At 38.6% G+C, this 21,895-nt stretch overlaps 1 protein-coding gene across 4 annotated transcripts in view; it reads left to right on the top strand.

The window, feature by feature from the left end:
* Nucleotides 1–397: 397 nt before the first annotated feature.
* Nucleotides 398–21,895, top strand: part of NAV3 (neuron navigator 3) — a 189,423-nt gene continuing 167,925 nt past the window's right edge. For all 4 annotated transcript variants that reach the window (XM_038558518.1, XM_038558520.1, XM_038558521.1 and 1 more), the window contains exons 1-2: nucleotides 398–527; nucleotides 15,035–15,150. In XM_038558518.1, the coding sequence (XP_038414446.1) occupies nucleotides 15,099–15,150 (52 nt within the window). In that variant the 5' untranslated portion in view covers nucleotides 398–527; nucleotides 15,035–15,098. The remainder of the gene's footprint in view (nucleotides 528–15,034; nucleotides 15,151–21,895) is intronic.

Below are 21,895 nucleotides of genomic sequence, written 5' to 3' on the forward strand. Positions count from 1 at the left end.
GAAGCAAAAATCTCAGCAATAAAAAGTCTTTGCTGCAGCCAAAGGACAAAGAGGAGAAGAACAGGGACAAAAACAAAGTTTGCACTGAAAAACCAGTCAAGGATGAGAAGGATCAGGTGACAGAGACGGCTCCAAAGAAGACCTCAAAAATTGCGAGCTTGATCCCAAAGGGTAGCAAGACGACAGCGGCCAAGAAAGAGAGCTTAATCCCCTCCTCCAGTGGCATTCCGAAACCGGGCTCCAAGGTGCCCATGGCGAAGCCAACCGTTTCGCCCGGCAGTGCAGTGAGCAAGGAGTCGGAGAAGTTCAGGACTACCAAGGGGGGCCCTCCCCAGGGCTCCCCCAAGCCCAGCGCCGCCGAGAAGGCCGAGAAGGCCGGCGCCCCCGGCTGCCTGGCGCCCCCCGAGGGCAGGGACGGCAGCGCAGGGTCCCCCCGCGGGCGGAGGCGCCGTCCAGCTCCCACAGCAGCAGCAGCAGCAGCAGCACAGCCACCCCAATACGGCCACCGTGGCGCCGTTCATCTACAGGTAGGTGGCCCTCCGTCCTGGGCCAGGCCACACCGGCGCTTTCCTAGGCGCGCTGCAACATTGGCATCCTCAAGACGCACACCTAGAATTTCACTTCTTAAGAAAACCGTTATTTAGTATGCTCTGGCCTTGTCCTTTCTCCTCTTCCCCTCTTCTGCCCTCTTGACCCTTCTTTTTAAGAACATGAGGCCTCTAGGGACGCCTGGGTGGCTCAGCGGTTGGGCATCTGCATCGGCTCAGGGCGTGACCCTGGGGTCCTAGGATCGAGTCTCACATCGGTCTCCCTATGGGGAGCCTGTGTCTCCTTCTCTCTCTCTCTTTCTCTCTTTCTCTGTGTCTCTTAGGAATAAAGAAATAAAATCTTAAAAAAAAAAAAAAAAAAACTTGAGGCCTTCAGAAGTTAACTTGTTCTCAAAGGTGAAGTAAAACCCAGATGCCGTGACTCTCTCCTATGTCTATTACTGTTACCCCTCCTCCTACTGTTTTTATTAGTAGTCCTTTAAAATAAGTCTCAGTTTTATAGAGTTTACAGATATTTTTGTTTTCACCCTTGGGAGAAAGTGTGTCAGGATGGTTAAAGGGGCGGACTCCGGAATCCGACACATGTGTCTTCAATGCCCTGGTCTGGCACTTACCAGCTGTGTGACTCTGAACAAGTTACTTAACGTCTCTTAGCCTCATTGTCTTCACCTGCCTGATAGGCAGAATAATATCTATTTAACAGGGTGAGAAGAATAATAGGGCAGTGCGTATGTTTACTATATGTTCTGGCACATTGTGTTTGTTAAATGTTGTTTATAAGGCATTACATTCCCAGAATAAAATCTATAAGCATAGGTTTCGAGGCAAAAATAATCATCTACATAATTATTGTATTTGTACTTCATTTATTAGTTTGTGCATTATACTTACTTATTTTATAAGGATTAAAGTATACCAATAAATGCCATATTTTAAAATATTTCTTCTACTATACAGTTACAAAAATAGCGCATTGTGCCTATTGTCTGGTTTGTTTTAATCAATTAGAAATACATCAGTTGCTGCTTTGTCTCCATTTTTATTCACTGTCTTTCTGGTGAGAGATGCTTAGGGAGGAATAATGTCTGCCCTTTTGGTAGGTTGGCAGTTCAATAGCAGGTGAGAAATTTTTCTGAATAGAAAATAGGACCTGGTATAATTAAGTAAGTGTCAATATTATATAATAGCTTAAAAGCATATTAAATTTATTAAATGTGTGGGTTTTTTAAGGAAAGAAAATAAATATAATGATTTGTTATCCTTCAGTGAAAAATGCAAGTGCTTTTCTGGTGCTTTATATCCTCGGCAAAGCAAGTTTCTAATTATTGCATCTCAGCTCTTTTTAAAGTCTGCTTTTCTGCCTTTAGCAGCAGCAATTCATTTAAAACCTTTTTCTTTGGATCAGATGGGAGTCAGCTCTTTCTAACTCCAGAGTCCCTATCTGACAAATGAGAATTTAAGATGTCAAAATCATAATCCACATTTCAAATACGGAAGAAAAAAATCATAGTTTTAAATATGTCCTGCTCAGCCCACTCGTGCATCTCAAATCTATTCTGTAGAGGCATCAGTCATTTCTAATCATCACAAATGAATCTCACAGAAAAGTCCAAATCTAAGCAGAAAGACTGTACCTGCGAGGTTAGCAAGCATCTTCCCGGAAATAGCAACAGGCTTGTTTGTTGGTCGTAAAGTATCCAGGGAGTACAACTTCATTGGTTTCCATTTGAAAGATAAAACACTCCCTGTTAAAAAGAGGAAGGAGCACGGCTCACAGGTCCAAGTATGGACCAGCTGTATGACCTTGCCAAATGTCCAACCTCTGAGTTTCTGTTTGCCCTTTTTAAAGTGAAGATTATGAAACTGAGGTAATATAGTCAAGCAGCTAAGAGTGTGGACTGTGAAGTCCGCTGGTTCTACTAATGTTCAGAAATAATATCTTGTGTTGCTGAGAAGATGACCCTGAGAGCTGATTTGCCTGGGTGAGAATCCTGATAATGTCATTTATTAGCCATGTGACTTCAGGGTAAACTATTTAAAGACTCTGCGCCTTAATCTCCTAATCTGTAAAATGGGAGTGATAATAGAAGTAGCCTCATAAGGCTCTTTCGAAGATTAAGTGAGTTAATATTTACACAGGGCTTGTGACAGTACCTGCCACATAGTGAACAGTCTCCCCCAAGTTTCAGTTTATAATCCTGTAAAGTGTGGTGGGTAAGAGTATCTACTTTATTTAGGTGTTTCAAAGATTAAATAAGGCAACTCCATGTAGGAACTTTAGCACAGAGCCAGATTCAGATGTCAGCAATGAGTTGTACTCTTATGAATAACACAGGTGGTTGGAAATAAAACCATCCAGTAAGAAAATTTCACATTATAGTCTATAGATGAGACGATAGTTGCTGGGAGTCTTTTATAAAATCAGAATAATTTTATAAATGATCATGTGAATCTCCTCAAGGTAGGGTAGTCAGTATTTAAGCTTTTTAACCATCAGTGAAAGATATTTATATCCCAGAGTCACTTTGTTTGGATTATGTGACCCCTGATGTATTTTTGACTTTGCCTGCTCCAACCCCGTCCTGCAAGACGCCTGACAGACTTTCCGGGAGTTGCTAATTATTCAGTAAGATAATAGTAATAATTAGCTACTTTGTAATGTTGTTGAGTACCCCATGCAAGTCTGTATGTCACAAGATTCGTATTCATTTTCTCATTTCCACTATATCATAAACTCATGAGAAAAGAATGTTATCTCCATTTTACAGAGATGAAGAATCAGAGATTTCAAGTCAGAATAGTAATCATCTCCGAAAGTCACAGGGCTAACAGGGGTTTGCCTTTGAACGGAAATATGCCTGGACCCTTCACATGACTTTCTTTGCTCAACATTTCTTTCTGCACGTATAGCAATTAGAAGTATTGTTACTAGAAAGATTCTGAGTGGAAAAATGTGAATGGTAGATTGAAAATTCTAAATCAGAATTCATTTATGATGGGAAATGCTTAATTGCTTTTAAGGAGTGTAAGTTTAAAATACATATATATGTGTGTATATGTATAAACATACATATTTTTGATATTTAAAGATAAATAACTTCTATAAAATGGGAAGATCGATGGCTGATCTTTTTCCCTTTTTTTTCAGCCCGTGTCTAGGTCAGGCTGGGTTATTAATTATTCCTTCTGGGACTCTAATATATGCTTCATAGTACTCTTTCTTACAAATTGAATGTCAGAATTCTATAAATATAATGTTGAGCTCTGGAAGTTGATGGATTTCGTATTAGTCCTACTTCCTATACAATGCAAAGATGTTCTATATTAAGTTTTTGTAACTCATTTATCACTACAATGTGGTAAAAGTAGTCTTGAACTTAGTATATCTTTATCGACTTAATGAGTGGAGATAACTGAAATCAAAGGTGAAAATTTTAAGAAAGAATTTTTTAATTTAATGTCAAAAGTTCCCAATATTTAAACCTATTTGAATGTAGTAGGCCACTTTTGTTAAGTATTAAGGTGACTACCACAGATAATTAAGAAATGATAGGATGACAACTTGCCATAGTTTAGGTAAAGGGAAAGCATGAAATACTTATTCATTTATGTACTCATCACTCGTTCTGCAAATACTATGTAATAAGAGTTACAAAGATTTTTTCTAAAAATCCTCTGCCTTCAAGGAGCTGAGTCTATAGGAGATAATGATAAAACATAATAAAGATTAAAAAATCATTTCTATTATAAAAGTATATGCAAGAAATAATGTAGAAGGTTTCCCTAAGTCTTACATGAGGATGGAGTCAGTGGATGCTTCCAGGAGGTAAGCAAGAGATGAGATTTAAAGCATAAGACAGAATTTGTCAGGTAGAAGGGAGAATGTTGTGGCGTCATCCAAATTTGACATTCTATAATTCTACAATCCAAGCCTTACTGAACATGTAGTAGGCAGATTATAAAGTCCTGGGCAAGTGCTGGTAACTAAAACTACAGAGACTAGATGTTGGGATGCATGATTCTTTGTGTGGGAGACTAAGAAAGAAAATTTGGAAAGAAGCCATATTCTTCATTTTCAATCACCCTGTCCCTACACATTGTATTTTCAGCCAGTCCTATTGGCTGTCTCCCCAAAACATACCCTCAGTCAAGCATTTCTCTCCATTTTCACCCTACCTGTCCTAGTCCAAGCCACGTCACCACCAACCTTACCCAGTTTCCAGTGAGTCTTCCAGCTTCCACTTTTGGCCCTTTCCAGTAGTATCCTCCACACAGCAAGGACTCTAACCCTCTAAAAGCATAAATTATATATGTCATTCCAAATCATAAGACAATCTATCAGATTTACATTACACTTAAAAAATGAAACCCAAACACCTTGCCTACGTAATCTGGCCCTCAAACCACCCTCATACCATTCTCTCTGTGGTGCACTGAACCCCTGCCTTTGTTGTGTGTCTCAACAAAGTAACCTATCCTGCTTAGTGATCTCTCTACCTATAATGACTCTCTTCTAGAGAAAACAGGGTACTTCTTTGCATCAGATCTCTGCTTACATACTGCCTCTTCACAGAAGGCCTCTCCAACCATCTAGTCCAAAGAAACATTTCATAGGAATCTTGCTAGAATTATATGACATCATCCTCTTGTATTTTATTCATAGTTTATCATTATCTGCTATTATTTTGAAAACTAATAAGTGTGACTTCGGCCATTTCCAGCTATAATGTAAGCTCATTGAGAGCAAGTCTTGTGTTTCTTATTGAGTAGCATAATGTCCAGAACAGAACCTGCCCACAATAGACACCAAATAAAATCGTTGAATGGAACACCTCCACCTGGATTAGACTCACCTGCTATAGGATAGAAAAATTAGCAAAAACGTACAATGGAATAGGGAAAATTCTCAAATCTCTTACTTCCTAGAAATGAGGTGGCTTAATTGAAATATAAACAGCTTTAAAATATTTAAAGAATGAAGTACTTCTCTTCAGGACATTTATTCACTTATTTTTTTCCTTTTCTAAATGACTACCTACTAAGTATCTACAATGGGTAAGGCATCAAGGGCAGAGTGAAACAGCACATGTCCATATGTCATTTTCCTTCCATCATCCACAGTGTACATAGTAGGCAAGAGAGTGACTCAAGGATGGCTACAAAATGAAGCAGGAAGGGTAAAGCTCTCTAGCAGTGAACTGGATTTGATACACTGAGACTTCAAAATAAGGAAAATTGCCCCTAGCTATCAGAATCAGAGATAGTGGCACTTGAGCTGGGTTCTGAAAGATAAGTGCGACTTAGGCATGCAGGAATGAGGACAGGAAAGGAATTTTAAGACTCAATGAACCCTATAAACAGGATAAACACCAGATGTGTAGGGTAGTCAGCGAGTAGAACAGATTTCCTGGAAAATGAAGGTTGATTGGAGCCTGTCATAGAAATTCTTGAGTCTCAGGCACTTGGACTCGCGCGTGTGCTAGCATGTGTGTGTGTGTGTGTGTGCACATGAGCATGTGTGTGAAGAATGGTAGTGGAAGAGGACTGCATAGGTCAGACCATGTCCGATGGCTAGATGAGGGAGAAACTTCCTTACTTGCAGCCATAGCTTTGTTAGACTTGAATGAGGGGTCCCAATTACAGGAAGAAAGGAAGGAGAAAGGGGAGGAGCAGAGTTAAGAAAGGAAGCTCTATTTGTTCCTGTTCTATATGTTCTAGCATCAACATCTGCCCTTTATGCTGTCTTCTTCAAACTTGTTTTCCTTTCCTGGAGTTCAAAAAATGTTACCTTAGCTCTCCTCTTCCCACGTGTTAGTTTTCTTACGTTGCTTTTGTATTCGTCACTTTAGAGCTATATTCCTCATGACTGCAAACATATATGAAATCCCATAGTGAGGTAAATACCCAATTAAGGAGAAAAGAAAGACCTGTGCATTTTTTCTAAATCCCAATAAATTTCAAAACAGCTGTTAACCAGATACATAAGTTGTTATTTTGAGGTCCATGTTCTTTTCTTATTTTCTGACCACTTGTAGTAAATGCCAGGAAAACAGTGCATTGGACATGAAGCAAACGTCTAAAAGCAAAGGGAGCAGAATCGGGAGTGTGGGTAACACACACACACACACACACACACACACACACAGAGAACCCAACCCTTAGATAAGACAAGAGATTGTTATACAGAGAAGAAAACCTATGAATTAAATATAAGAGGAGACCCTCTTTGCACACTTGATTTGTAAAATTAGGTCAATTTAGAGGCTGAATTTAGAGGCTTTCTTTCTTTCATATATCTTATACAACAGCATCGTGGTTTCTCAGGAGAAATTTTTGTTGTAACCAGTTTTTGCAAGATTTCAGATTTACCCAGAAAGTGACGGGGAAAATGGACAGTTGCATATACTACATTGTGAAAGGTAAAGAATGCAAAACATTAATTTTGAAAATGTTTAGTCACAGGGTTTTAAGTTTGGCTAATTTGTTGAACCAGTAAATTGAGTAGGAGGAGCTGTGAATCTACCAAGATTGAAATGTAGAGCAGATAACCGTCATGCAAGTCAAAGCTTTTCTGAGCCCTGCAGCTACCGTTGCAGATTATGCCGCAATTTTGGTTTTATGTGAGCTGGACATAATCGGTCGTCAGTACAAAGTACAGCGTAGTGAATGCTTGCCTGGGCGAGCTTGTCTTTTGCTAGGTCTGATACAGATCTCTGCATCGGGTAGCAGTTGAAACTCCCTCACACAGCAGTATTTTGAAAATGGGATCCAGACACCACTAGAAGAGGGCCTGTTGTGTGGGATAGTGCTAAGAGCTGGCATTCTCTCAGCAGAGAAGCTTTATCAAATACCTTCTGTAGTTGGCTTCCAGGCTTTACTGCCAGATTGCCCAATCAAACCACTGCTGTTTCTTCTTTCTATATTTTATTTGCTCTTGGAAAAATTTTAAGCTTACAGAAAATTTGCAAGAATAGTACAAAGCACTCCCATATATACTCACTCAGAGCACCCGGAGACTTTATTCAAGTTTCACTGATTGTGCCAGAGAGGTATCCCTTTGACTGGTTGAGGATGACTATTGAATCCAGTTGTCATGTCATATCCCTCAGTTCTTCAGTCTTTCCTTGACCTTCATGACACTGATGTGTTGAAGACAGACCTTTGTCCAATGTTTCTTAATTTGGGTGGGAATGTCTGATATTTCCTCATGTTTAGGTGCATATTCTGTATTTTTTGTCTAGAACATCACAGAAATGATGCCATGTTCTTTCCATGGCATCCTATCAGGTAGCAACAATATTACTCCTTCCCATTTTGGTGGTGGTAAATTAGATCCCTTGATTCAGATAATGTCTGCCACGGTTTTTCATTCCCGAATTACTATGCCCCATTTGTATTTAATAAGTATTTTCGTGGGAAGATATCTTGAGACTCTATAAAGAATTGACTCCTTGATCTATTTTTACCCATAAGTTTTAGCATCCATTGAGATTTCTTGCATAAATTAATATTCTACTTTAATGGAGGTCAAATGATTTCTAATCCTGCACCTTCCTTGTGCACTTATGCCTTGGCTTTCTTTGTTAAGAGATACGTTTCTCCCTTCCTCTCTCCCTCTGTCTTCAGATTGTATGGACTAATGGATTCCTGTTGTATTCAAAGGATTATATTTATGCTTATATTTTCTCAGATCTCGCTATGGGGATCCCCTTTACGCTGGCTTCTGCCCCATTATTACTTGAGAACTTCATTTCTTTTTGGCTCAACGTGTTCCAGGCTCATCTTGTACTCTCCCTACCTTGGCTGTAGCTCTTACTAAGGAGCCCTAATTTCTTTTAGTAGAGAGTGGCATTTAGAAACCAAGATCTCACTGCTCCCATATTTCCTAAGTGGTAAATCCATGTAGGTACACACACTTCTTATATCATTCTTTTCCTCAGTATCTATGAGCTATCTATGATATATATACACACACAGAGACAATCCTCAATTTACAGTGGTGTCAAAGCAAATATGCACTCAGTAGAAATCATACTTTGAAATTATTTTTGGCCCAGGTGAATGATACACAGTAGGATCCCCTCTCGGGTAATGCAGGGAAGCAGGAGGAGCCAGCTCAGTCCGCCGGCAATCACAAGAGTCCAAAACTGATGCATTTACAATTATTCAGCCTCCATACAACCATTCTGTTGGTCACTTTCAGTGCAGTATTCAATAAATTACATGAGGTATTCAACACTTTGTTGTAAAATAGGCCTTGTGTGAGATGGTTTTGCCCAACTGAAGTTAATGTAAGTGTTCTGAGCACGTTTAAGGTAGACTAGGCTAAGCTTTGGTGTTCGGTCTGTTAAGTGTATAAATTCATTTTCAACTTACGGTATTTTCATATTTTCAACTTATTGGAATGTAACCCTTTCATAAATTGAGGACAATATGTATATTCCCTTTCCATACTTGTATTTCCTCTTGTCGATTGAGAAACCTGGATCCCATGATTTTCAATATATTTTCTTATTTGCTCAACCCACCTGAGTCTAACCAATCTCCCATCCACACTGAACTACTCTCCACCATGATGGATTTCTGTCCTTGGCCCTGGCTGTCACCTGTACACCTTCCCAACATAAAGGAAAGAAGAAAGCAAAACCATTGGTGATTTTGGAAAGATACTTTGCCTTTGTTGGATTTATGAATCGGGAACTATAAGACCATTAGTTAATATTGCTGTCTCTGACGAGTTCTATTTGTGTTCACATTTGTGACTATATCCATATTAAAACGAGTCCACAGAAGGATATATTTTTAAACCAATAAGAAAACACTCATATTTATGAAACTTGAAATTTGCAGGTTGATAGTATCTAGGACTTATTGTTGAGTTCCGTGAAGTGGTATGTATAGTAGCTTCTTTTTTTAAGAGTAAAAATTTAAGGTTAGTAAAGAGTAAAGAAGAAAATTTCAGGTAGACCAATAGATATTGTCATATTCAAATATTGTGTGTTATTAACTTAGTGATCAAGGTATCTGTCAGCTAAAGAGACCTTAAATGCACTGAGATAGTGTCCTGGGGCGTTTGGATGGTGTTAAACTGAAGGGGAGTGGTTAAAAGTATTTAGAGGCAGCCAGGTTCAAATACAGGATAATTATCTACCAGCTTGTTACTTAAGGCAAATTATTCAACCTCTAGAAGCCTAAATTTATCTATAATACCTACATTATAGGTGTCTTGATCTGTTCAGGCCTCTGTAACAAAAATACCATAGACTGGGCTGCTTAAACAGCAAATATTTCTTTCTCATGGTTCTGCAGGCCAGGAAGTCTAAGATCAAAGTATTCTATCACTTTACATGTCTACCAAGAGCCTGCTTCCTGGTTCCTAGGTGACCATCTCCTCACTCTACCCTCACTTGGCAGGAGTGAGGGAGCTCTCCGAGGTCTCTTTTCTAACAACACGAAGCCCAGAAGCCCAGGCATCAGCGCTCTCCACTCAAGGCCTCATTAGCTCACAAAGAAAGACTCCTCCTCCTAATGCTATCCTATTGGAGGTTAGTTTTCAACATAGGAATTTGGGGGAGGAAGCAGACATCCATTCCCTAACAACAGGATTGTTGTGACATGGAAGTGACATGCCATAGTTAAAATGCCAGGCATAGTATTTGGCACATAGTATGTGCACATCAACAGGAAATAGCTTTTATGCTAATCATTGGTGAAGTCTAGACTTTTCACCACTTTGCGCCTTAGTAAAAGTTAGTGCTGACACCGAGAGCCTGGCTTATTAGCGCTCTAAATAGATTAGTGTTTTTGCAATGCTGTATTTTACAGTTTCCACGGGTTTCTGTAACATGTCGACCATGTTGTAAATGCACAGTAGTTAGTGTGCACAGTGCATGTCTTCTAAATATTTTATTTTATTTTTAACAAATATTTTATTTATTTATTTGAGATAGCGCGTGTGCATACGAGCAGGGGGAGTGGCAGGAGAGGGAGAAACAGCCCGCTGAGCAGGGAGCCCTGAGCAAGGCTCCACCCCAGGACCCCAGGGCCATGACCTGAGCCAAAGGCAGCCGCTTACCCGCCTGAGCCACCCAGGCACCCCAGTCTTCTAAATAATTTAAAGGAACATGATGACACCTATTTTTTTCTTTTTCCAATAAGTATGAGGAAAATGCAGTATCAGTTTATGTGGGAACAATGAGTGGTGCCACTTTAGTATCCACTCTGTCAAAATGTACCCTTTGATTGGAGAACACTAGGATTCTGAACTCTTGTTTCATGGGTCAACTCCAAATCCTTTTATTTTATTAGAATGAAACATGTACAAAAAAGAAGACATATTAGGAGTCTTCAGAGACTTAACTGAACTTTTTTGATTATTTGTATAAAAGTTAAATCTTTACCAGTTAGCAGTGATTGCCCCTCTGGAGACTGGAGTTAAAATCTGATTCTTCCCTAACAAATAATGAATGGAAATCCTGGAGAAATGGATGGTTTGTAACATATGTGGAACAGAGATCTGGACTCATTTACATGTATATACAAACCAAAGCTGTCTTCTAAGTCCTTTTTATAATTATTTGAAATTTTACCTTTCCATGTTCCTTTCTTTGATCAATCTGCTTCCCTATCATTGCTAGTGTGGGGAATACCATGGAAAATACACCAAAGAACTTGAAAACAAGGTAAATAAGATTGTCTGTTGTGACTTAAAGTGAAAAGATAAGAGGGAATTAGCCAGAAATACACACTGACACATTAAAAAAAATAAAACAAAATAAAACAAAGGCTTCTAAGACAAGACTGAGCTCTCAGAAGTGTGCACCCTTTTTATAAAAGTCTCAGACAAGGGGTGTGGAGATGGCTGATGGCATTGAGTACTGGGTCTCATATCCTGAGGAAGATAGCCGCAGTCAGCTCCTGAGCAATACTTTTTAAGATCTGTTTGTTCAGGGCACGTGGGTGGCTCAGTGGTTGAGGTTCCCCCTTTGGCTCAGGGTATGATCCTGGGGTCCTCAGATCGAGTCCCCCATTGGGCTCCCTGCATGGAGCCTGCTTCTCCCTCTGCCTGTGTCTCTGCCTCTCTCTGTCTCTCATGAATAAATAAATAAAACCTTAAAAAAAAATCTGTTCAGAGCAAAGTAAAATTTCTACTCTCAATACATGTTCTGAATATGCTTTTGCTCCATGCATATTTTTCTAGAGGGAGGCAGTGTGTGAATCTTCATAACTAACATGACCACATGCTTTCAGGCTCCTGTCCCAGCTGCTAATCATGTTCTAATAAAAACCAATTGGCGTTGGGCTTTAGACAGCCATCACGGTGAACTACTTAGTGTGACTCAGCTTCTGAGAGATGAGTGTTTGAATACTGAGTCGGCAGGACCATAGGCCAGCCCTGGCTCACAGCCAGTTTACCAAGGCACCCTGCCTTTCTAAGGCTTCTTGGCCAGCAGCCAGTGAGCTTTCCCTGAGGTCTCTAGTCTCACGACATACTCTCCATTTAAACTTTTCAGCAAGTAACAAAAATCCTTAGAAAGCTTCAGAGGATTTTCTCCCTTCATTCAGAGACAGCAGGCTAAGGAACAGGTCAGGGAAGTACAGTGGCCAGGAAGAAAGTAGGCCAAATAGAAGAACCAACTGTAGTGGGCTTTAGCAGTGAGTAGGGAGGGGCTGTCAATAGAGATATAGGAGAACCTGGGAGCCAGAGAAGAAAAGAAATGGACTACACAGAGAGCCAGATGAATTCCCCACATTTTAATGTTGACCAGAACCCTACATGCCTCAAGAGAGTACCTTTCCAGGCCTTTAGTAATAATGATGCTTGAGTTCACAATTATTTTACAAGGCACCTATTTTTCTTGGCTATCATACATGAGCAAATTGAGGTTCAGGGAGGCTAAGTAACTTAGCAGGGTCACATGAGTTAATAACTATTCAGTTACAGGGCCAAGTTTTACATCGGAACCCAGTGCATGCACCATTATACCATGCTTCCTTCCATATACTATACTTCAATAATATATTTTATCATCATTACTAGTAAGATTTTTTATTTACCAATTATTTGCTGCGACCAGGGCTAGGCACTGGAATATAACAGTGAGCTTAAACATGGAAGTCTAGTTTGGGAGAGAAGCACTGATCAAATAATTACAGATTTTGCATTTCAAGAGTATGAAGTATGATACAGAGAGAGGGATCCCTGGATGGCTCAGCGGTTTAGTGCCCACCTTTGACCCAGTGCATGGTCCTGGAGACCCGGGATCGAGTCCCATATCGGGTTCCCTGCATGGAGCCTGCCTCTCTCTCTGCCTCTCTCTCTGCCTATGTCTCTGCCTCTCTCTCTGTGTCTCTCATGAATAAATAAATAAAATCTTTAAAAAAAAAAGATACAGAGAGCGATAGGTTCTTCTAATTTGGGACTTTACTTAAAAACTAGGGATGATTCTTGAAAAGTTACTTGAACTGAGACTTGAAGGGAGAGACTCAATTGGATAAAGAGGGATGGAAAATAACAGAGTGTAAAAGCTCTGTTAAGGCAGGGAGCTATGAGAAGTGGGTAGAAGACTGTTGTGACCACGGGAGGGAGATAAGAGCAGTCCTGTGCAAGATAACACTCGAGAAGCAGACGGAGATCAGACCACGCACAGCCTCATACCTATGAAACTCTAAAGGTTTCACCAGGATACTGCAAACAAGGAACAGGTTTATAGAGAAAAGATCACAAGTTTAATTCTGTACATGATGGGTTTGAGATAACCTTGTGGCAACCAAGTGGTAATGTGGATGAAACGGTTGTGATACACATCTGGAATTCAAAGGAAAATGCTGGGTTAGAGTTTGAATCTGGGATTCATGTGTGGCTCGGTAGTGACTAATACAATGAATATGTTTCGGATGATCTAAAGAGACTACAGTGAAAACTGAACAAAATTTAGTATATTGCTTTGAGGAACTCACAATTTTTGGCCTCTGTATCCCCTTCTTTTGACTACCCAGAACCACAATATTTAATGATTGCATAAAAGAAAACAAAAGAGGAGAAAGGTAGCATCCAGAGAGAATGAGGAACAACCTGGAAAATTTTTGTCATAGAAGCCAGGGTAGGACAATTTCATGAAAAGAATAAGTCGTCTGTTCTTAATGCTGCCAAGATATCAAGGAAGGTGAAGGCTACAGTGTTTTGTTGATTTTAGCAACGTTAAGGTCTTTACTGGCCTTTATGATATGCCCTGTCACTAGAATGGTATATCCTTTTTCTTAATTTTGACGTGCTTTTAAATTCAGTCTTAAGTTAGAATAAAATAAAGACAGTCTGCCAGAAATCCACAGAGACCATTTGTATGAATTTTTACATAGCTCTTTCTTTTCTAGATCAATTCCTGTATATACATGTATATCCATACATACAGCATAAAGTTTTCCATGACTTCTTAAAATCCTAATGAGCTCAGAGCTTCTACATCTCTCAGCTCAATATAAAGTGTCTTTGGTGTCAGTGATTACACTTTTTTTCCTCTCAGCACCAGGATTGAGAATAAAAGTAATGTTACGTAAAAATTGATTTAAAAAAAACATACTGAACTTTTCTTTCACATATAAATATTCCCCCTAGATGTCTTTAAAAATAAGAAATATGTAGTGACCACTTGCCATGGTCCAAACTCAGTCATACAAACGGGACTCCAAGCAAATGAGAAATCTCCAAAGGACACAGTCTAGCATATGATGCTCTACTGTTTTGCGTCCATCTGTGTCTTAGTAGTTCATGCTGGAGATTTTTTTAAGATGTGGTAATTTGGATCAAATATATGTAGATTTTGAAGCCGTACCAGGAAAGATCATGCCTCTTAAAACATTTGCCTATGCATAAAAGGAAGAAGCAATGCATGAAGAAAGATGGGAATATCAAAATACACTCAGTCCATCTGTTGTGTGCTTTTCACTTGATTAGACCTACTCTCTACATGTTAATCACACACACATAAACATGTAAAACATAAAGTAGACGAAATTTAGTTTTGATGGACCTTAATTTCCTGAAATTTATTTTTACTTACACTTTCAATTTTAGGATATATTGTCTAGAATTTTCATGGAAAAAATAATTTTAGGGGTGCTCTCAGTAACTTTATTAGTTATTCTCACAAGAACATAACTTAGCCAGACTCTGTCTAAAATAGCAGAAAGAAAGTTGGATCTTTTCAAGTCTTTTGCTTCCTCCAAAATGAAACTATTGGTAATTAAAAGCTTTCAAGTTCAGAAAAGTCTAAGAAATATGATTTATTAATCTCACTCCTACTTGGGTTATATATGAAAAATAAGGACTTTCTCTTATAGTTAGTTTTGGAATGTCTCCATCATAAGGAAATGCATACTTACCTTAATAGTAAACTTTTAACATGCTGTTTTCTGCTTGTACTAGAGAACTTTGAGTTACTGGTGACAACAATTGCTATTTGTTTCTATCTTTTTGGTAATTTCAGATCACATTCAGAAAATGAAGGTACCTCTTTACCATCTGCTGACTCCTGTACCAGTCCTACTAAGATGGACTTGTCGTATAATAAAACTGCTAAGCAGTGCCTAGAGGAGATATCTGGTAAGTGACCTGGTTGATTGATGGGTAGGTCAAACCTCAGAATTTTTACAATCTCTCTGTAAGTCTTTTTATTAAGTTGTGTTTGTGTTATATTGATTTTTCTTAAGCATAAATGGACTGTGTACATCTTGTGCTTCAGAGATTCTTAGATATTTGGCTACTTTGCTTGAGGTGATCTCTTTGTTGTTCTGTGAAGAACTTTGTAAAGAATGGTAGTGCTTTTACAGGATGAGATTTTTAAGTTCTCATTGCCCTCAGTCAAGTTCTATATAATCAGAGAAAACCTGGAGAACCTTCTATTTGTTAATAAGACAGACCTTGAATATATATGGAGATTTAAAAAAATGCTAAGGGTCAAATGTCAATGTAAATGTTCCATGGTTAATCCAACCCTCTTTTTTCAATTCTTTGCTATTTAGAACACTCCTACATGATGGCTTCAAAATGTGTGTTTAGAAAGAAATCCAATTATGGAAATATTTCATAACATAAGTAACATAGGGAATAAAAATATATACATACCCCAGACACAATTTATCAGAGTTTTAAGTCTATAAAACAAACTTCACTGTGTTAGTCCACGGTGTTAGTTTTATTTTCCCCCCCCCCCCAGGACCCATATAAACATAGGCATATATGGAAGGGCTTTGGTGTAATTCTATTATATAGGTCTGTATTCATGAGCAACTAAGAAAACTCAGCAAAATATAAGCTCCTAATGGGGAAAAGAGTTTAAGAACATATCTAAGTTTAAGAATTCATAGAAGTAGAGGTATGTCGGTTATTCCAATAAGCTTCTGGCCAGCCCTTGTATATTCTGAAGATAAAGAAAAAAAAAAAAACTAAAAAAACTGCTTAATTTAAAAAAATTGTATGGTACTCCAAAGATCCAGAGTATTGGGCTGAAGCTCCGGAAAATAACCCTATCACAAATTTGTGGGTTAAAGAACTTCTCTACTTTGGCAGACTTGAACACTTTGGCAGGCGTTAGCCAATTCTGCAATATCTACCAGTAGATATTGACCACATAGACAGCACAACATCATGAGGGGTCCTTGTAGAATTATCAGCGGTATCATTAGGCATCAAGAGTTTTGTGTGAAGATTACAATGGGCCGGAGCTGGGCAAAGGTAGAAAAAGTAATGCCAAGACATAGCTATCGGGATGGTAGTTACAGATTTTTCAAGTAGTTGGGGGAAGTTTTGGCTTTCTCATAGCTCCAGATAGTCTCACAGTCAGAATGATGATGTATATCTGTATTGTGACTAGATATTTTTAAAGCCTGGTGTGGCATGAAGATTCATATACTTCACACATTTCTTTATTCATGAATGTCTTCAATTATGTATCAATATGCCTATGAAATATGAGAGCTCAAATATGTAGGACAAAATGCATTTAGTACAGTGTGAATTCTAATTTTTATGGGAATTTCACAAAGGAACATTCTTTCTCTGAAATTAGTGTATCACTGAGTATCTCTGATTAAGTAAATAATCTATATATGATTTTTTTCTCCAGTTTTTTATTCTGTCCACCACTTGATCATTTTTTCATATTTTCAGTTAATATCTCCATGTAATGTTCTGATGTGTTTAAATATAACACTTGGAAGTGAAAATATGAACTAGACTTTAACATAATATAATAATTTAATGGATTTATTAGGAGGTGTAGTATTATTTTGCATTTTTATTAATTATTTCTGTAGAATCATAGATTTAAATCTGTGATTTAGATAGGAACATAATAAAGAAAACAGCAAGTAAATGGTGAAATGAGTCTTACCTGATTGGGTCATTTCTATTATTTGTTTAAGATGATAGTAAAAATTTCTCTAATGCAAACTTGAGATTTCCTGGAAGATGATATTCATTTATGATTAGTAAGCTACAAATTGAGTACTGTGATTGGGAGAACCTAGGTGAGAGTATACAGGTAGACCAGTGATGACAGAATGATTAGCATGCCCTGGCCTTTCTTCCAGTGATCTTGTCTTCTGATTCCTCCTCAGCTCCTTAATGTTCATGGTCCTACCCTCGATCTGGGCATTATCAGACCCTGCAGTTTCTCGATAAACTCACTAATTCTTGCTGCTTACCTCTTGACTTTTCAGTGCTCTTTCTTTTGTTTCAACTCTACCAATGGTTCTACTAGGATTTCTAGATTCTAATTTAAATATGGATCCTATTTTTAAAAACCCATTTAAATGGGATCTAAATATTGATCCCACAGCCTTTTACTGACCCTTATCAAACTGCCTATTCTTTCTTCCCTGCCCAGAATCAGCTGAATTCCTGTGGTAACTGAATGCAGTTTGACTTTTGCATATACCCTTTACTCTTGCTCCCTTCTCAATTCATTTGATGAAATCACAGGCTTGGTTACATTCAACCCTCTATCTGTTCCATACCAGCAGTGAATGAACCAGGAGAAAAACACATCCCATGTTGATGTGATTGATTTTACATTTATGACCCTCAATATATATATATTTATTTATTTATATTTTTGGAGTTCAATTTGCCAACATTTAGCATAACACCCAGTGCTCATCCTGCCAAGTGCCCCCCCCAGTGCCCATCACCCAGTCACCCCAACCCCCCGCCCACCTCCCCTTCCACTACCCCTTGTTCATTTCCCAGAGTTAGGTGTCTCTCATGTTTTGTAACCCTCACTGATATTGTCACTCATTTTCTCTCCTTTCCCTTTATTCCCTTTCACTAATTTTTATATTCCCCAAATGAATGAGACCATGTAATGTTTGTCCTTCTCCGATTGCCTTATTTCACTCAGCATAATACCCTCCAGGTCCATCCACATTGAAGCAAATGGTAGATATTTGTCGTTTCTAATGACTAATATTCCACTGTGTACATAGACCACAGCTTCTCTATCCATCATCTGCCGATGGACACTGAGGCTCCTTCCACAGTGTGGCTATTGTGGACGTTGCTGCTATAAACATTAGGGTGCAGGTGTCCCAGCGTTTCATTGCATCTGTATCTTTGGGGTAAATCCCCAGCAGTGCAATTGCTGTATGACCCTCAATATTTAATGAATATTTAATCCTGCCTAGCAATCATCCTGTATTTCTCTAGTCTACTCTCTCTCTCTTTTTCTCCCTCTCAAGTTCTTAGATGACAATTTTATACCTTTTCTTCTCAAATTTATCATATCAGCTCTTCCACCCTCTCTCTTAACTAATGGCCTTGATATTGGCTTCACTACAAAAAATTAAATAGAGAAAAGAATTTTGTACACCGCTACCACCACATCTACCTACATGCAACATTTATACCCATTCTTTCCACCTTTCCTCAGATTACTTTCTCTTCCACCTCCTTAATATCTCCCTCTGCTCCAGATCATTCTCTGTAGTCCTCTGGATGCTACATCTCTCTAGTTTTAATTTGAAAAAATAAAACTTCTCTTGACCTCTTCTTTCCTTTTTTCTTCTCCTCCCAACTTCTGTTGTTGCTACTATGTTCTGGCTGCTAGAGAAACACGGACCGCAAAAGCATGTGAAATTATTGCTGAGCCCACAGAATATTCCTTCAAAGATAATACGAAATAGGGGAGGTGAAATGTTCTAGGAAGTAGAAAAACATACTTCTGGCCTTTGTGCTGCCTTTATTGAGCTGAATTGTTCCTTGGTTTCCTTTTTTTGTGAGATGACTATGATGTTTAATAAACTTATAGGATTGATGTGAGATAGAGTTTTAGTCCTCCATCCCTATTTTCAGTCATCTTCACCTGGTACCTTATACATGTTGGGCATGCCAAGGGTGGGGAAAACAAACGGGGCTAGGACATGAGCCCTCCTGTGTTAGTATTTAACACCACAAATACTTAAACTACTAGATGGTCGAGAACAACTAAGTTAGCTGTGAAGAGTTAGATAAGGCTTAAAATAATATTCCAGAAAGAAACAACTTCAAAGAAAACAATACAAAAAAAATTCTACTTATTAGTTTCATTAATTTTTTTATTATAAAACTGGAAACTTTTCTTAAGTACAATGGAATCTTGGTAGCTCACTGTTTTTTTTACAACGGGAAATTTCAGGAGGGCTGTTGTTACTGGTGAACTCTTACTGTTAATGGTTGGTGCTGGGGCCTCACTGGGGAATAATTCTGTCCTGCTCTCCAAATGAATTAACCTTAATGATATGGAACTCAGATGGATTTAGCCTTGGCAGGATAAGATCCAGGTCTTAAGAATTTTTGAAACTTATGCTATCTGAGGGAGCCTGAAAATAATATAAAAATAGAAATATAAAATTGCATGTAGTGTTTGAGGAAGGAGCTTAATCTAGTCAGAAGCTCTGTATCTTAAGAACTATTTGCTTCATGGTAAATATACCTTGAGGTCCTGGTATACTTTTGCCTGACCAGCATCCCTTGCCCCATCTGCTAATAATAATAAGGATATTCAGAAAGGGAGACAGAACATAAAGACTCCTAACTCTGGGAAACGAACTAGGGGTGGTGGAAGGGGAGGAGGGCGGAGGGTGGGGGTGAATGGGTGACGGGCACTGAGGGGGGCACTTGACGGGATGAGCACTGGGTGTTATTCTGTATGTTGGCAAATTGAACACCAATAAAAATAAATTTATTATTAAAAATAATAAGGATATTATTATTATCATTATCATCATAATTATCATTATTATTAGTGGAGGAAACCATTGTCCTATCCATCACTGCTTAAGTGGTTCAAGTGAAATTACCCAAGCAGATCAAATCAGAACCACCTTTTCCCTTGACCACAGTGACTGGTTCAGGAATGGCCATCTGACCCAATTCAGTTTAGTCAGAACCAATCAGAATAAATCTCAGAATTTTTCCTAAGACTATTAGAAGAGAGATGTGGTTTTTCCACTAGACCCAAAGCTAAACAATAGCAACTTGGAGCTGCTGGCAGTTAGCTTCACCCTCAAGTGAAACAAACATTGAGAAACAGAACCGAGAGCAGGAGAGAGAGTGAGGTGAAGGTCATTGTAGGAAATGTCTGAGCCCCTGTGAGCAAGCCATGCCTAAAATTATCCCTCCCTCCCCTGCACTCTTCTGTTACACTCCCTAGGGAAAATCCCTTTTCATACTTAAACAATATGAAAAGCATCCCTATTGCATGACCTGCGAGATGCATGACGTGAGGATTTGTGGTACTGGTAAGGAGCAAACTTGAATAGTTCACATTGAAAAGCAGGTTTGTTAGAAAGATTCATGAAGCCAGGAAGCTTAGCTGTTTATGCTTTCATCTACACAGTAATTCTTATGAAGTCATAAAAAACATTGTCTTTGTGATTAAATGATAGTGGAAGTTAAAATGAGGTTAAATTATGGTGTGAAGACACAGGATGTGAAGAAACGTATCAGAAATGAGTGACTTTAAAATGGCATACTGGAGAAAGCTCAGGACTTTTACGATTTGGTGACCTTCTATCCCTCTGATGTCTTTAATATCATTCACATTTTCTATTATTTGTCATTTTCTAAGGGAGGAGACCTAGTGATATTTACCCAGTCTAATAATGGGGCTTTTGTTAATTATCACAGTCAGGTGGAATATGTTAAACAATTTATGGTAACGGGTGAGTGAGCTTCTTGCCTCCAGCCTATCCTTTTAAGATTCATGCCACTACCGGGATCCCTGGGTGGCGCAGCGGTTTAGCGCCTGCCTCTGGCCCAGGGCACGATCCTGGAGACCCGGGATCGAATCCCACATCAGGCTCCCGGTGCATGGAGCCTGCTTCTCCCTCTGCCTGTGTCTCTGCCTCTCTCTCCTCTCTCTCTCTCTCTCTCTCTGTGACTATCATAAAAAAAAAAAAAAAAATTAAGATTCATGCCACTACCTCGATAGTGTAAGTCCAGCCAGGGCGATGATTCAGATTTTACTGCTTTGGCTTGGATTTCATTCTTACATTCATTGACAAAAAGAATTTGGCCTCAGAGACCATCCCTATCATCAAGTGCCAAGAGATCCTGCCAAATGCAAAGTGAGCTTTGCTTTTTAGTCTACTGGAATCATTCAGGAAAGTTTTTAGGATTTGGTTTTGTTTTGGTTTTTGTTTGTTTTTATATAGGTTCACCCTTGCCCCCTTTTTTGTGCATAAGGCTTTTTTACCAAAACGTACAACATCTGTTTAATGCACTTTTTAACCTTTATCTAGAATTTATACTCAACTGAAAAATATTGAAAGTGCCACGCTGACTTGGTATTAGCAAGGCTGGCACGCCATTTGTGAAAAAGTAATAAAAGAATTGGACAAATCTGGGAAATCATTTTAAAAGTGAGAATTTAGATTAAGCAGCATAAGCTAATGGTTCCATGGGTTCTTTTTTTCTGGCTTACCAGACTTTGTCTTGAATAATGGTCAGTATCTGGTATTTAAAACTTTTGTAAATGATCATTTAAGTTGCCTGTTTCTTCGATGTTTAGAAAGATTAGGAAATCAAGCTCAGGTAATTTAAATCAGTTTTGATCTTTTACTTAAATAGCCGCTTTATAATCATGTTTACTAAAAAGCTGAAAAGCATTCCTTTTTAGAACATTATAACAGCTGTGCTTTATGCTTTATGTGCTTATGTTAAGTCTTGGCAAAATAAGAGTGATTCTCATTTTTAGTATTGATTATATATATTCATCTCCTGTGCATTGAAGTTTCTTCCTCCACCTTGAATCATACGCATATATATGGGTGAATACAAATAAGTAGAATTATACCCATATATGAATGCA

This window comes from Canis lupus, chromosome 15 (genome assembly GCF_011100685.1).
Source record: "Canis lupus familiaris isolate Mischka breed German Shepherd chromosome 15, alternate assembly UU_Cfam_GSD_1.0, whole genome shotgun sequence".
Taxonomy (NCBI): domain Eukaryota; kingdom Metazoa; phylum Chordata; class Mammalia; order Carnivora; family Canidae; genus Canis; species Canis lupus.